This window comes from Pristiophorus japonicus, chromosome 4 (assembly GCF_044704955.1).
Source record: "Pristiophorus japonicus isolate sPriJap1 chromosome 4, sPriJap1.hap1, whole genome shotgun sequence".
Classification (NCBI taxonomy): Eukaryota; Metazoa; Chordata; class Chondrichthyes; family Pristiophoridae; genus Pristiophorus; species Pristiophorus japonicus.
In genome coordinates this window covers 130408689-130422488 of record NC_091980.1, presented here as the reverse complement: position 1 = coordinate 130422488, position 13800 = coordinate 130408689, and the positions used below count along the sequence as shown (strand labels likewise).

The following is a 13800-nucleotide window of genomic DNA, read 5'->3' as shown; positions in this document are numbered from 1 at the left end:
GTTGAATCTGATTCCACCGCCCTTTCAGGCAGCGCGTTCCGGATCACAACAACACGCTGCGTTAAAATAATCGTCCTCATCTCTCCCCTCTGGTCATTGACCTTTCATGCTGGTGTATCCAGGAGATCCAAAGCCGTGACGTCTGGTTTCAGTGCAGAAGTGGTTCAGTCCTGGATGAGCTGATGAGGGGTGTTCCCTTGGATTAAAACTCTGCCTTAGATAGGGCAGAGAGTGCGGCAGTGATTCAGATCCGGAGCCACCAATCACACCACAGGCACTACCCTTTCGGGGGAGATGCCACCAATGAGCACAGTTGACCCACCTGTATCAAACATGAGTCTGTGCAACAATCCCTCAGTACTGCCCTTCAGACAGTGTGGCAATCCCTTAGTGCTGCCCCTCCGATAGTGCAGAATCTTATGAGTATTGCCCCTCTGACAGTGCAGCGCTCCCTCAGTACTGCCCCTCCGACAGTGTCGTGCTCCCTCAGTACTGCCCCTCTAACAGTGCGGCAATCCGTCAGTACTGCCCCTCTGTCAGTGCGGCACTCACTCAGTACTGTGTGTGTCTGTATGTGTGTGCGTGTGTGTGTGCGTGTGTGGAGGCAGGGTCATTGAATACATTTAAGGTGGAGATAGATAGATTTTTGAACAATAGGGGAGTCAAGGGTTATGGGGAACAGGCAGGAAAGTATTGAGACCAAGATCAGACCAGTCATGATTTTACTGAATGGCGGAACAGGCTCGATGTGCCAAATGGCATACGCATGTTATTATGTAAACCTCTCTGCCTCCATTAAGACACTAAAATGTACCTGTGGTCTCACTGCCTTATGTGGCTGAACAAACGTGAACATTTTCACTTGTTGTATTACAGCGTTGCAACGCTAGATTGAAATGCATGAATAGAATTTGCAAGATATACTCTTCTGTATTAATGCTTGGGAGTCACAAGACACAGAGGGCGCCGCGGTCGGAGATCATCGGGCTGAACACACGTGGCATGTGTGCATGATCACCTGTATATAAGCTGGGTGTCTTTGTCACACTGGCACTCTTGGGCTGGAATAAAGATGGATGATGTTGCACCTGAGTGAGTTTACAGGAACCAGATTTTTGAGTCGTTACATATACGTACAATTGAAATTAGATCTTCAACATGTCTGAATACCTATCGTAGATTGGGTATTGTACAATGAGAAGGGGTTAATTAATAGTCTTTTTGTGCGGGGTCCTTTAGGGAAGAATGATCATAACATAATTGAATTCTTTATGAAGATTGAAAGTGAAGATGTCCAATCCAAAACTAGGTCCTAAATCTAAACAGAGGAAACTATGAAGGTATGAGGAATGGCTATGATAGATTGGGAAGAGTCATTAAAAGGCATGATGGTGGATAGTCAATGGCTAACATTTAAGTAACGAATGCATGAATTGCAACAATTATACATTCCTTTCTGCTGCAAAAACACAAAAGGAAAAGTGGCCCAACCATGGTTTACACAAGAATATAAGGATAGTATTAGATCCAAAGAGGAGTCATACAAAGTTGCCAGAACAAGTAGCAATCCTGAGGATTGGGAGCAATTTAGTATTCAGCAAAAAAGGACCAAGAGATTGTTTAAGAGGAGGAAAATAGTGTGAGACTAAACTTGCAAGGATCATAAAAACTGACTGTAAAAGTTTCTCCCAGTCTGTAAAAAGAAAAAGATAAGTGAAGACAAATGTAGGTCCTTTTCAGTCACAAATGGGATCATTTATAATGGGGAACAAGGAAATGGCAGAACAATTGAATACTTTGGTTCTGTCTTTACAGAAGAGGACACAAATAATATCACAGAAATGCTAGGGAACTAAGGATCTCGTGAGCAAGAGAAATTAAAGGTAATGATTATTAGTCAGAAAATAGTGCTGGAGAAACTAATGGGACTGAAAGCTGATAAATCCCCAGGGCCTGATAATTTGCATCCCAGAGGAATAAAAGTGGTAGTCATGGAAATAGTGGTTGCATTGGTTATCATCTTCCAAATTTCTACAGATTATGGAACAGTTGCCGTAGAATGGAGAGTGGCAAATGTAACGCCACTATTTTAAAAAGGAAGGAGAAAGAAAACAGGTAACTGCAGCCCGGTTAGCCTAACATTAGTAGAATGTGATAAAGGGACACTTAGAAAATATCAACGGGATTAGACAAAGTCAATATGGATTTATGAAAAGAAAATTGTGTTTGACAAACCTACTGGAGTTTTTTTCGAGGATGTAACTGAGATTAGATAAGGGAGAACCAGTGGATGTCGTGTATTTGGATTTTCAGAAGGCCTTTGATAAAGTCCCACAAGCGGTTAGTGTGCAAAATTAAAGCACATGGGATTGGGGGTAATATACTATGGATTGAAAATTGGTTAATTGATAGAAAACACAGTCGGAATAAACAGGTCTTTTCCTGGGTGGTGTGTCGTGACTAGTGGGATACCACAGGGATCGGTGCTTGGGCCCCAACTAATCACATATATAAATAGATTTGGAGGAAGAAACCAAATGTAATATTTCCAATTTTTCCCACAGTACAGGAGCAAGGATGTCTTACTACAATTATACATGGCCTTGGTGAAACTACACCTGGTGTATTGTGCACAGTTTTGGGTCTCCTTAAGAGCGCAGCGAAGTTCCACAGACTGATTCCTTGGATGGAAAGATTGTCGTATGAAGAGAGAATAGTTTGACCAGTCCTGTATTCACCAGAAGAGTGAAAGGGGATCTTATTAAATCATAAAATTCAGACTGGTTTGGAGAGATTGGATGTGGGGAGGAAGTAGCCCTTTGCTGGGAAGTTGAGAATAAAAAGTCACAGGCTCAGAATATACTGTAGGAAATTTAGCACAAAGATGATAAATGTTTTCACTCAGGATGGGGAAATTGGGGAAGTATTGACGACAGAAGGCAGTGGAGGCCAATTTCTGAATATATTTAAGAAGGATGTGAGATATCTTGATACAAAAGGCATCCAGGGCTATGGGGTAAAAGCATGAACATGGTGGTGGTAAAGAATTAGTTATGATCATATTTAATGGTGGTGCAGTCTTTAAAGAACCAAATAGACAACGACTGCTCTTATGTTTTTATGAATATAACTGTCAATATATTGAAATTACCCCAGCAAAGAGCAAAACTATATGACTATTAACACTGGTAGAAGGGACGAGAACCAGCAGACACAAATTTAAGACAATTGGCAGAAGTACCACAGCTGACATGAGGATAAACTTTTATGCAATGAGTGGTTAATATCTGGATTGCACTGCCTGAGAGGGTGGTGAAAGCAGTTTCAATCATAGGATTGAACAAGTACATGAAGGAAAAACATTGCAGGGCAACAGGGAAAATGCAAGGGAGTAGGACGAGCTGAAGTGCTCTTGGAGAGCCAGTTGAGTGGTTACAGCATAGGAGGCCAATGTATGATTGTTGCATAGCCGAATGCAATACTTGTGCTGCAAACAAGTTATGGTACATGGAAAATAAGTAACCACTAACTTGCTAGGAGACAAAACCCAGTCCAATATTGAACAGCTTATTTACAGTTGATTACATTTCACATCAAGAGGCTAGGTCTCAGCCTGTACAAAGCCACCATTCTATGTAGGACAGAGTTTCACACACATTTGTATAAACATGAGTACTGATCAGAAGCTTCAGTCACTCTCCCCCAGGGTGTGCTTGTCAAACAGGTACGCTCCCAGGCCATTCTCAGGGGCTCCCAGTCTCTTCAGGTTGGTGATGTGATCGCCAAGCTTCTTGATCATCTTCACTTGTTCATCCAAGTAGTGGGTCTCCAGGAAGTCACACAACTGAAGGAGAAACAGAAAAGGAGTTATGGCCAGTAGCAGATATCAAGGAACATTGGAGCTTACTGCTTGAGAGTTTGAATTTTAGTCCTCTTGGACTGAGGATAGTTAAGTGGTGCAATTGAAATTGATGGAATTACTGCATCATTTAGATGAAAACTTGCTATACAAAAAGGTGCTAGGATCAGACACTTACAATATCTACCCTAAAATAGACCCAACACAAAGCTTATTGGCACAGAGATCTTTTTAAATTAAGTTCAAGGACAGCAACTTACCCAAAAGCCCACATTGAAGCATTAGGAACTTACATGAGGGTCAGTGCTCCCAGTGGAGAGTTTGTGCAGATCCAACAGACTCTGGTTCACATTCTTCTCCATTTGCAGAGCTCTCTGCATGGCCTCCAGACCATTGCTCCACTCATCCTGCTCTGGTTTCTGAAGAGGAAAGTCAGATTAAAACAAACCAAGTATTTTTTGTCTTTAGATACTCTGATAATGACTCCACGAGGTAATGTATTGTACATTAACTGTATTGACCTTAGTGCGTTTAATGGAACTCCAGTGGTGAGGATCACACCTGGTGGCCTGCCACACCTGTACAGGTAACCTGCAAGTCTGACTGCAGTGCCCTCTAGTGGCATATATGTAATACTACAAGCAGTAAAAACAAGTTTGGAAATAGGGCAGTATTGAAGGAAATTAAGGATGAAAAAAAATGCAATCAGAAGTCTAGTTTACCATGAACCAATGTGTTAAAATATTGAATTACTGAATGAAGTCAACTACTGGTGTCAAATTTATGAAGTGAATAGCATGGATGTATTTAAGGGGAAGCTAAATAAGTACATGAGGGAAAAAGGAATAGAATGATATGTTGCTGGATAAAGCAAGGTGGGAGGACGACGTCTGGAGCCTGATCACCAGCATGGACCAGTTTGTCCAAATTGGTGGTTCCTGTGCAATTGGAACGAACTCCTTTACAATGTATTGTGAACAATCAGTTTAAGGGGAACCAAACAGAAGGCCCCTCGTTTATGGAGCCAAACCTTGATGTCTGCCAAGATGATTCGGCCTCCACGCCGATTCTGGAATTCCATCAGTTTCTCAGCATGCTCACATTCCTCATGTGACTGCTCCTTGAAGAACTCAGCAAAGTGACGCAGGGCAACATCATCCCGGTCAAAGTAGAAGGACTGTGGAGGGATCAGAAGAGTCGTTGATTATTGCATGGCACACCCATCATCATGGGCACTGTACATGAAGCCAAACTCATGTTTCTTGTTTTAAGGGCTCAGTCTCACTGAACTTATGTATAGTTATGGAAACTAGCACCTACTCAACTAACCTGGTAAAGACATTGGATAATCTCAGCTCCAGCCATGAGAAATATGACTAGGAGTAGACCCCACAGCTGAGCCTCTTCCACCATTTAAGATTATGGCTGATCTGATCATGGACTCATCCCCACCCATTGCCACATAACCCCTTAGCATTTAAGAAACTGTATTACAGTCTTAAATTTATTCAATGTCTCAGCTTTCCACATCTCAGGCAGCAAATTCCACAGATTGACAACCCTCAAGAAATTTATCAGTTCTAAATGGTCAGCCCCTTATTCTAAGATCATGCCTCTAGTTGTTGTCTCCCCCATCTGTGGAAAAATCCTCACCTGTATCTACCCAGTCACACCTCCTCAATCTTATACATTTCAATATGACCTCATTCTTCTGAATTCCAATGAGTAGATGCACTCCCCCACCCCCCTCCACTCCTGCTGTACTGTGGCACTTTACAATCTTGCTCCATTTAAATAAACATTTGCTCTTTGTTTTTTTTTTCTGCTAAAGTGCATGACCTCACTTTCCAATAGTCAAATTTTTCCCCACTCACTTCGCCTGCCTATGTCCTTTTGCAGAAGTGTGTTCTCCTCACACATTACTGATACAAAGTTGGGAGGAATAACAAACTAGGCTACGTTACCAAATTGGAAGGAGGGACAGAGTGTAATATATAGATTGTAAACAGTTGGGGTCCCAGCACTGATCCCTGTGGCACCCTACTAGATACTGGTTGCCAACCAGAGAATGAACCATTTATCCTGACTCAGTTCTTTAGCCAATCCTTTATCGAGGAGGCGGGAGCTCGGAGCAGCGCGAGTCCGGGGTGGGCGAGAGGCCTATAAAGGCCAGCGGGAGCTCGGAGCAGTCAGTCGAGGAGGCGGGAGCTCGGAGCAGCGCGAGTCCGGGGTCGGCGAGAGGCCTATAAAGGCCAGCGGGAGCTCGGAGCAGTCAGTCGAGGAGGCGGGAGCTCGGAGCAGCGCGAGTCCGGGGTCGGCGAGAGGCCTATAAAGGCCAGCGGGAGCTCGGAGCAGTCAGTCGAGGAGGCGGGAGCTCGGAGCAGCGCGAGTCCGGGGTCGGCGAGAGGCCTATAAAGGCCAGCGGGAGCTCGGAGCAGTCAGTCGAGGAGGCGGGAGCTCGGAGCAGCGCGAGTCCGGGGTCGGCGAGAGGCCTATAAAGGCCAGCGGGAGTCGAGCAGGTCGAGGAGGCGGGAGCTCGGAGCAGCGTGAGTCCGGGGTCGGTGAGAGGCCTATAAAGGCCAGCGGGAGTCGAGCAGTCAGTCGAGGAGGCGGGAGCTCGGAGCAGCGCGAGTCCGGGGTCGGTGAGAGGCGTACCGGTGCAGCTACAGGGAGAAGGCAAAAAAACAAAGGTGACGTCACAGCCTAGGGGGTAAGTGATTGGCTGGTGATTGGTGAGTAGTTTTTCTTTTTCTTCTTATATTGGTCAGTAACTTTTAACATTGTTATTACCAGTTTAAGTGTATCTAAGGGTTAAGACATGGCAGGAGAGCTCAGTCGGGTGTTGTGCTCCTCCTGTACCATGTGGGAACTCAGGGACGCTTCCGGTGTCCCTGACGACTATGTGTGCGGGAAGTGTATCCGCCTCCAGCTCCTGACGGTCCGCGTTACGGAATTGGAGCTGAAGGTGGATTCACTCTGGAGCATCCACGATGCTGAGAATGACGTGAGTATCACGTGTAGTGAGTTGGTCTTACCGCAGGGAAAGGGTCCACAGCCAGATAGGGAATGGAAGACCAGCAGGAAGAGTAGAGCAAGGAAGGTAGTGCAGGGGTCCCCTGCGGTCATCCCCCTGCAAAACAGATACACCGCTTTGGGTACTGTTGAGGGGAATGACTCATCAGGGGAGGGCAGCAGCAGCCAAGTTCATGGCACCGTGGCTGGCTCTGCTGCACAGGAGGGCAAGAAAAAGAGTGGGAGAGCGATAGTGATAGGGGATTCAATTGTGAGGGGAATAGATAGGCGTTTCTGCGGCCGCAACCGAGACTCCAGGATGGTATGTTGCCTCCCTGGTGCAAGGGTCAAGGATGTCTCGGAGCGGGTGCAGGACATTCTGAAATGGGAGGGAGAACAGCCAGTTGTCGTGGTGCACATTGGTACCAACGACATAGGCAAAAAAAGGGATGAGGTCCTACGAAACGAATTTAAGGAGCTAGGAGCTAAATTAAAAAGTAGGACCTCAAAAGTAGTAATCTCGGGATTGCTACCAGTGCCACGTGATAGTCAGAGTAGGAATCGCAGGATAGCGCAGATGAATACGTGGCTTGAGCAGTGGTGCAGCAGGGAGGGATTCAAATTCCTGGGGCATTGGGACCGGTTCTGGGGGAGGTGGGACCAGTACAAACCGGACGGTCTGCACCTGGGCAGGACTGGAACCAATGTCCTCGGGGGAGTGTTTGCTAGTGCTGTTGGGGAGGATTTAAACTAATATGGCAGGGGGATGGGAACCAATGCAGGGAGACAGAGGGAAACAAAAAGGAGCCAAAAGCAAAAGACAGAAAGGAGATGAGGAAAAGTGTAGGGCAGAGAAACCCAAGGCAAAGAACAAAAAGGGCCACTGTACAGCAAAATTCTAAAAGGACAAAGGGTGTTAATAAAACAAGCCTGAAGGCTTTGTGTCTTAATGCAAGGAGTATCCGCAATAAGGTGGATGAATTAATTGTGCAAATAGATGTTAACAAATATGATGTGATTGGGATTACGGAGACGTGGCTCCAGGATGATCAGGGCTGGGAACTCAACATTCAGGGGTATTCAACATTCAGGAAGGATAGAATAAAAGGAAAAGGAGGTGGGGTAGCATTGCTGGTTAAAGAGGAGATTAATGCAATAGTTAGGAAAGACATTAGCTTGGATGATGTGGAATCTATATGGGTAGAGCTGCAGAACACCAAAGGGCAAAAAACGTTAGTAGGAGTTGTGTACAGACCTCCAAACAGTAATAGGGATGTTGGGGAGGGCATCAAACAGGAAATTAGGGGTGCATGCAATAAAGGTGTAGCAGTTATAATGGGTGACTTTAATATGCACATAGATTGGGCTAGCCAAACTGGAAGCAATACGGTGGAGGAGGATTTCCTGGAGTGCATAAGGGATGGTTTTCTAGACCAATATGTTGAGGAACCAACTAGGGGGGAGGCCATCTTAGACTGGGTGTTGTGTAATGAGAGAGGATTAATTAGCAATCTCATTGTGCGAGGCCCCTTGGGGAAGAGTGACCATAATATGGTGGAATTCTGCATTAGGATGGAGAATGAAACAGTAAATTCAGAGACCATGGTCCAGAACTTAAAGAAGGGTAACTTTGAAGGTATGAGGCGAGAATTGGCTAGGATAGATTGGCGAATGATACTTAGGGGGTTGACTGTGGATGGGCAATGGCAGACATTTAGAGACCGCATGGATGAAGTACAACAATTGTACATTCCTGTCTGGCGTAAAAATAAAAAGGGGAAGGTGGCTCAACCGTGGCTATCTAGGGAAATCAGGGATAGTATTAAAGCCAAGGAAGTGGCATACAAATTGGCCAGAAATAGCAGCGAACCTGGGGACTGGGAGAAATTTAGAACTCAGCAGAGGAGGACAAAGGGTTTGATTAGGACAGGGAAAATGGAGTACGAGAAGAAGCTTGCAGGGAACATTAAGGCGGATTGCAAAAGTTTCTATAGGTATGTAAAGAGAAAAAGGTTGGTGAAGACAAACGTAGGTCCCCTGCAGTCAGAATCAGGGGAAGTCATAACGGGGAACAAAGAAATGGCGGATCAATTGAACAAGTACTTTGGTTCGGTATTCACTAAGGAGGATACAAACAACCTTCCGGATATAAAAGGGGTCAGAGGGTCTAGTAAGGAAGAGGAACTGAGGGAAATCTTTATTAGTCGGGAAATTGTGTTGGGGAAATTGATGGGATTGAAGGCAGATAAATCCCCAGGGCCTGATGGCCTGCATCCTAGAGTACTTAAGGAGGTGGCCTTGGAAATAGCGGATGCATTGACAGTCATTTTCCAACATTCCATTGACTCTGGATCAGTTCCTATGGAGTGGAGGGTAGCCAATGTAACCCCACTTTTTAAAAAAGGAGGGAGAGAGAAAACAGGGAATTATAGACCGGTCAGCCTGACCTCAGTAGTGGGTAAAATGATGGAATCAATTATTAAGGATGTCATAGCAGTGCATCTGGAAAATGGTGACATGATAGGTCCAAGTCAGCATGGATTTGTGAAAGGGAAATCATGCTTGACAAATCTTCTGGAATTTTTTGAGGATGTTTCCAGTAAAGTGGACAAAGGAGAACCAGTTGATGTGGTATATTTGGACTTTCAGAAGGCTTTCGACAAGGTCCCACACAAGAGATTAATGTGCAAAGTTAAAGCACATGGGATTGGGGGTAGTGTGCTGACGTGGATTGAGAACTGGTTGTCAGACAGGAAGCAAAGAGTAGGAGTAAACGGGTACTTTTCAGAATGGCAGGCAGTGACTAGTGGAGTGCCGCAAGGTTCTGTGCTGGGGCCCCAGCTGTTTACATTGTACATTAATGATTTAGACGAGGGGATTAAATGCAGTATCTCCAAATTTGCGGATGATACTAAGTTGGGTGGCAGTGTGAGCTGCGAGGAGGATGCTATTAGGCTGCAGAGTGACTTGGATAGGTTAGGTGAGTGGGCAAATGCATGGCAGATGAAGTATAATGTGGATAAATGTGAGGTTATCCACTTTGGTGGTAAAAACAGAGAGACAGACTATTATCTGAATGGTGACAGATTAGGAAAAGGGAAGGTGCAACGAGACCTGGGTGTCATGGTACATCAGTCATTGAAGGTTGGCATGCAGGTACAGCAGGCGGTTAAGAAAGCAAATGGCATGTTGGCCTTCATAGCGAGGGGATTTGAATACAGGGGCAGGGAGGTGTTGCTACAGTTGTACAGGGCCTTGGTGAGGCCACACCTGGAGTATTGTGTACAGTTTTGGTCTCCTAACTTGAGGAAGGACATTCTTGCTATTGAGGGAGTGCAGCGAAGGTTCACCAGACTGATTCCCGGGATGGCGGGACTGACCTATCAAGAAAGATTGGATCAATTGGGCTTGTATTCACTGGAGTTCAGAAGAATGAGAGGGGACCTCATAGAAACGTTTAAAATTCTGACGGGTTTAGACAGGTTAGATGCAGAAAGAATGTTCCCAATGTTGGAGAAGTCCAGAACCAGGGGTCACAGTCTGAGGATAAGGGGTAAGCCATTTAGGACCGAGATGAGGAGAAACTTCTTCACCCAGAGAGTGGTGAACCTGTGGAATTCTCTACCACAGAAAGTAGTTGAGGCCAATTCACTAAATATATTCAAAAGGGAGTTAGATGAAGTCCTTACTACTCGGGGGATCAAGGGTTATGGCGAGAAAGCAGGAAGGGGGTACTGAAGTTTCATGTTCAGCCATGAACTCATTGAATGGCGGTGCAGGCTAGAAGGGCTGAATGGCCTGCTCCTGCACCTATTTTCTATGTTTCTATGTTTCTATATTACCCCAAAGCCTATGAACTTTCATCTTGTACAGTAATCTTGTGGCAACTTGTCAAATGCCTTCTGGAAGTCCAAATACACCACAGCCACTGGTTCACCTTTAACCACCCTGTTTGTTACATCCTCAAAGAATTCCAGCAAATTTGTCAAACACTACTTCTTCATAAAATACATGCACATGCTGCCTGATCAAATTTTGTTTTTCCAAATGCCCTGCTATGTTAATAATGGAAACCAAAATTTTCCCCGTCACAGATTAGACTAACTGGGCTATAGTTTCCTCCTTCTTATTAAAAAATAGGGGCATTACATTTGCAGCTTTCCAAACTGCTGGGAGCTCCCCAGAATCCAGGGAATTTTAGTAAATTACAAACAATGCATCCACAATCCCTGCCGCTACTTCTCAAGACCCAAGGATGCAAGCCATCAGGACCATTTATCTGCCTTTACCCCAATTATCTTACTGAGTCCTACCTCATCAGGTGATTGTTACTACATTAAGTCCTTCCCCCCGATAGCCCCTTGATTATCCATCATTGGAATGTTGTTACTGTCCTCTACTGTAAAGACAGATACAAGATATTTGTACAGATTTTCTGCCATCTCTACGTTGCCCATTACTAATTCCCCAGTCTCATCCTCTTACGTGATTTAGAAAAATTTACAGGCTATGGTAACATGGAGTTGGATCACTCCACCCAATATTCAGCAAGGCACAATGGACTGAATGGCCTTCTGTAGTGCATCACTCCATGATCACTAATTCAGCTTTGGTTGAACAGGCTTAACTGGAACCTGAATCTTGGCAACCTATATTCATTGTAGCTCTGGAAATTAGTGAAGGAATTGCCACAAAATTTATACCCTGGTCACCAGTAGCATGCTCCAATAATAATAGTTTATTAACCCAAATACATTTTGTACAGGCTAGTTGAGGGGGTAGTATTAGAAGTCAAAGCAACTTCCAAAACTAGAGATCTAGTCACAGTGCAGAATTCATGTATTAAAAAAAAAGTGAAAAACTAGCTGAATTTTACTGGCTACAATCATGCCAAGAAACTAACTACCACAAGCAGCATTAACTTGGCACACAGTCTACACAAATCAAAGCATTGTAGAGGAGAACCAGAGACCACAGAATAAAAGTTATGAGAATCCCTCAGAATTTGAGGGTGCTTGGTGAAGGTCACAGGGGTTAAGGGAGAGTCCACTGAGCACAGACAATTGATGATTAACTATCTGCTTTATGATTGCAAAAAGTTAGAGGAAAGACAGAAGGATACAAACTGGTACTTAAAATTAGTGGCGAGAAATAGGAACAGGAGGGAAGCAGAAACATTTGTAACACTTTCTTCCCATCCTCCCCGTGGAGGTGAGGGATAGCTGAGAAAGAAAGTGTTTCAGATTTCCACCACACTGGTGGGAAAGAATACTTCCTGACATCCCTCCGAAATGGCCTAGATTTATTTTTATGACATCACCCATTGAACCAGCAAGGTAAGGAAAATCCATGCAGTGATTTAGAATGAGGATACAAATTCTGAATTCCTTGCATTGTGTACAGAATGTATTCCAAATAAACTTCATCAAGCTCAAGATCCCAGGAAAAAAAAGAATCAAAATAATCAGATGATACAGCTGCTGCAAGAAACAAAGAGAATTTGTTAATAAATACAAATTAAGATAAATTGGATCATATTATAGCTTTAAAGTGAACTCACTGCATAGATTCAGGGCTGGGGGCAGGTGGGCAGAAAGAGAGAAATAGGTGGGCTGGGTACAACACAGGATTTCATAAATTCACATTACATAGTCTCCATTGTAAAGTGGCAAAAAATACAAAACTCACCACAGAGAGATAAACATAGGAGGAATGGAGCTCCGTGTTGATCTGCTTGTTGACAGCATCCTCACAGTCCTTGTGGTAATTCTGACGCACTTGAGAAGCCATCTTAATATTTTATTTTTCCAAAGTAAAAACTTTTTAGAAGTACAAAGATAACATTTCACTAATATCAAACTCCAATATTTATACTGAAAGATAATCAAGGGTGTGGCACTCTTGATGATGAGTGACAGTCATCAATACCCAATCAGAAGTTGTATCTTCTCAGAGCACCAATCAAGTAAAGGGAGGAGGGAGATGGACTCCCAGAGCCAATCAGATCTTTGAAGAATGAGCATCATTGGCTGACATCTCAATGAGGATCTCAATTGTCCGAACTTTCCTCAAACACAGTTCAAATATCCAGAGTCACAGGTTTAATTGGATTCTCTATTCTTTGGGCATTTTAATTCAGCTATCGGAAACACTTAAACCATAAGGGGGAATAAACTGTCAGATCCACATTATGACAAAACTAACATAAAAACTTAAAAAATTTATATTATTTCCCTGTATCCACACTGCGCTCCCCTCCCTCTGGTGCCCTCCGATGACGGAAAGCCTCAATCATACCGGCAGACACCGCGTGCTCCCAATCCAGGCATACCCGGGCATGGATATAGCCGCGGAACAAAGGCAGGCAGACAGAAAGAACACCCTATCGACCGTGCTCTGCCTGGACCAGTTAATGGCCACCTTGAAAGGTTCATTGAATCCTCTGTTGTTTGCGATTCAGTGTCTTTTTAAGAGTTCTGGATTGTTCAGTAGGTTGGTCATTTGCAGGTATCTGCGGGTTTGAAGCAACATCCAAACAGGTCATTGGATATTTGTCTGATAGACTGAGGCGATAGACAGAGAAGTCGAGAAAGGGAAGTGAAGTGACAGAAATGGACCATGTGAAGGTGAGTGAAGGGTGGAAATTGGGAACATAGTGAATTAAATGTTCCAGTTTATTGTGAGAGCAGGAAAAAGCACTGATATTATCAATATGCTGGGAAAAGAGGTGAGTGAGGGGCCATGGTGGGATTTTAATACAAGGATAAGAATCTTAAATTTGAGGCGCTGTCAGACCGGGAGCCAATGATGGTCCACAAGCACAGGGGTCATGGGTGAGTGGGACTCGGTGTGTGTTAGGATACGGGCAGCCGAGTTTTGGATTAACTTAAGTTTATGGAGCATGTAAGACTAGCAGGAGAGCATTGAAA

At 44.3% G+C, this 13800-nt stretch overlaps 1 protein-coding gene across 1 annotated transcript; it reads right to left on the bottom strand.

The window, feature by feature from the left end:
- Positions 1–3688: 3688 nt before the first annotated feature.
- On the bottom strand, positions 3689–12661 carry LOC139262586 (ferritin heavy chain-like). The gene is made up of 4 exons (XM_070877747.1): positions 12560–12661; positions 4890–5036; positions 4153–4278; positions 3689–3844 (listed from the first exon to the last, which is right to left on the bottom strand). Exons 1-4 carry the CDS (start codon positions 12659–12661, stop codon positions 3689–3691), a joined length of 531 nt encoding a protein of 176 aa, XP_070733848.1.
- Positions 12662–13800: the final 1139 nt, after the last annotated feature.

What these genes read in the sequence shown, in the direction of transcription:
- LOC139262586 (XM_070877747.1), bottom strand. Translation starts at nt 12,661, where the DNA reads ATGGCTTCTCAAGTGCGTCAGAATTACCACAAGGACTGTGAGGATGCT. An exon ending in CCTATGTTTATCTCTCTGTG is followed by an intron (nt 5,037 to 12,559) that starts GTGAGTTTTGTA and finishes ATCCCTCCACAG; the next exon opens with TCCTTCTACTTTGACCGGGA. An exon ending in CTGGGAGCACTGACCCTCAT is followed by an intron (nt 3,845 to 4,152) that starts GTAAGTTCCTAA and finishes TTTCTCCTTCAG; the next exon opens with TTGTGTGACTTCCTGGAGAC.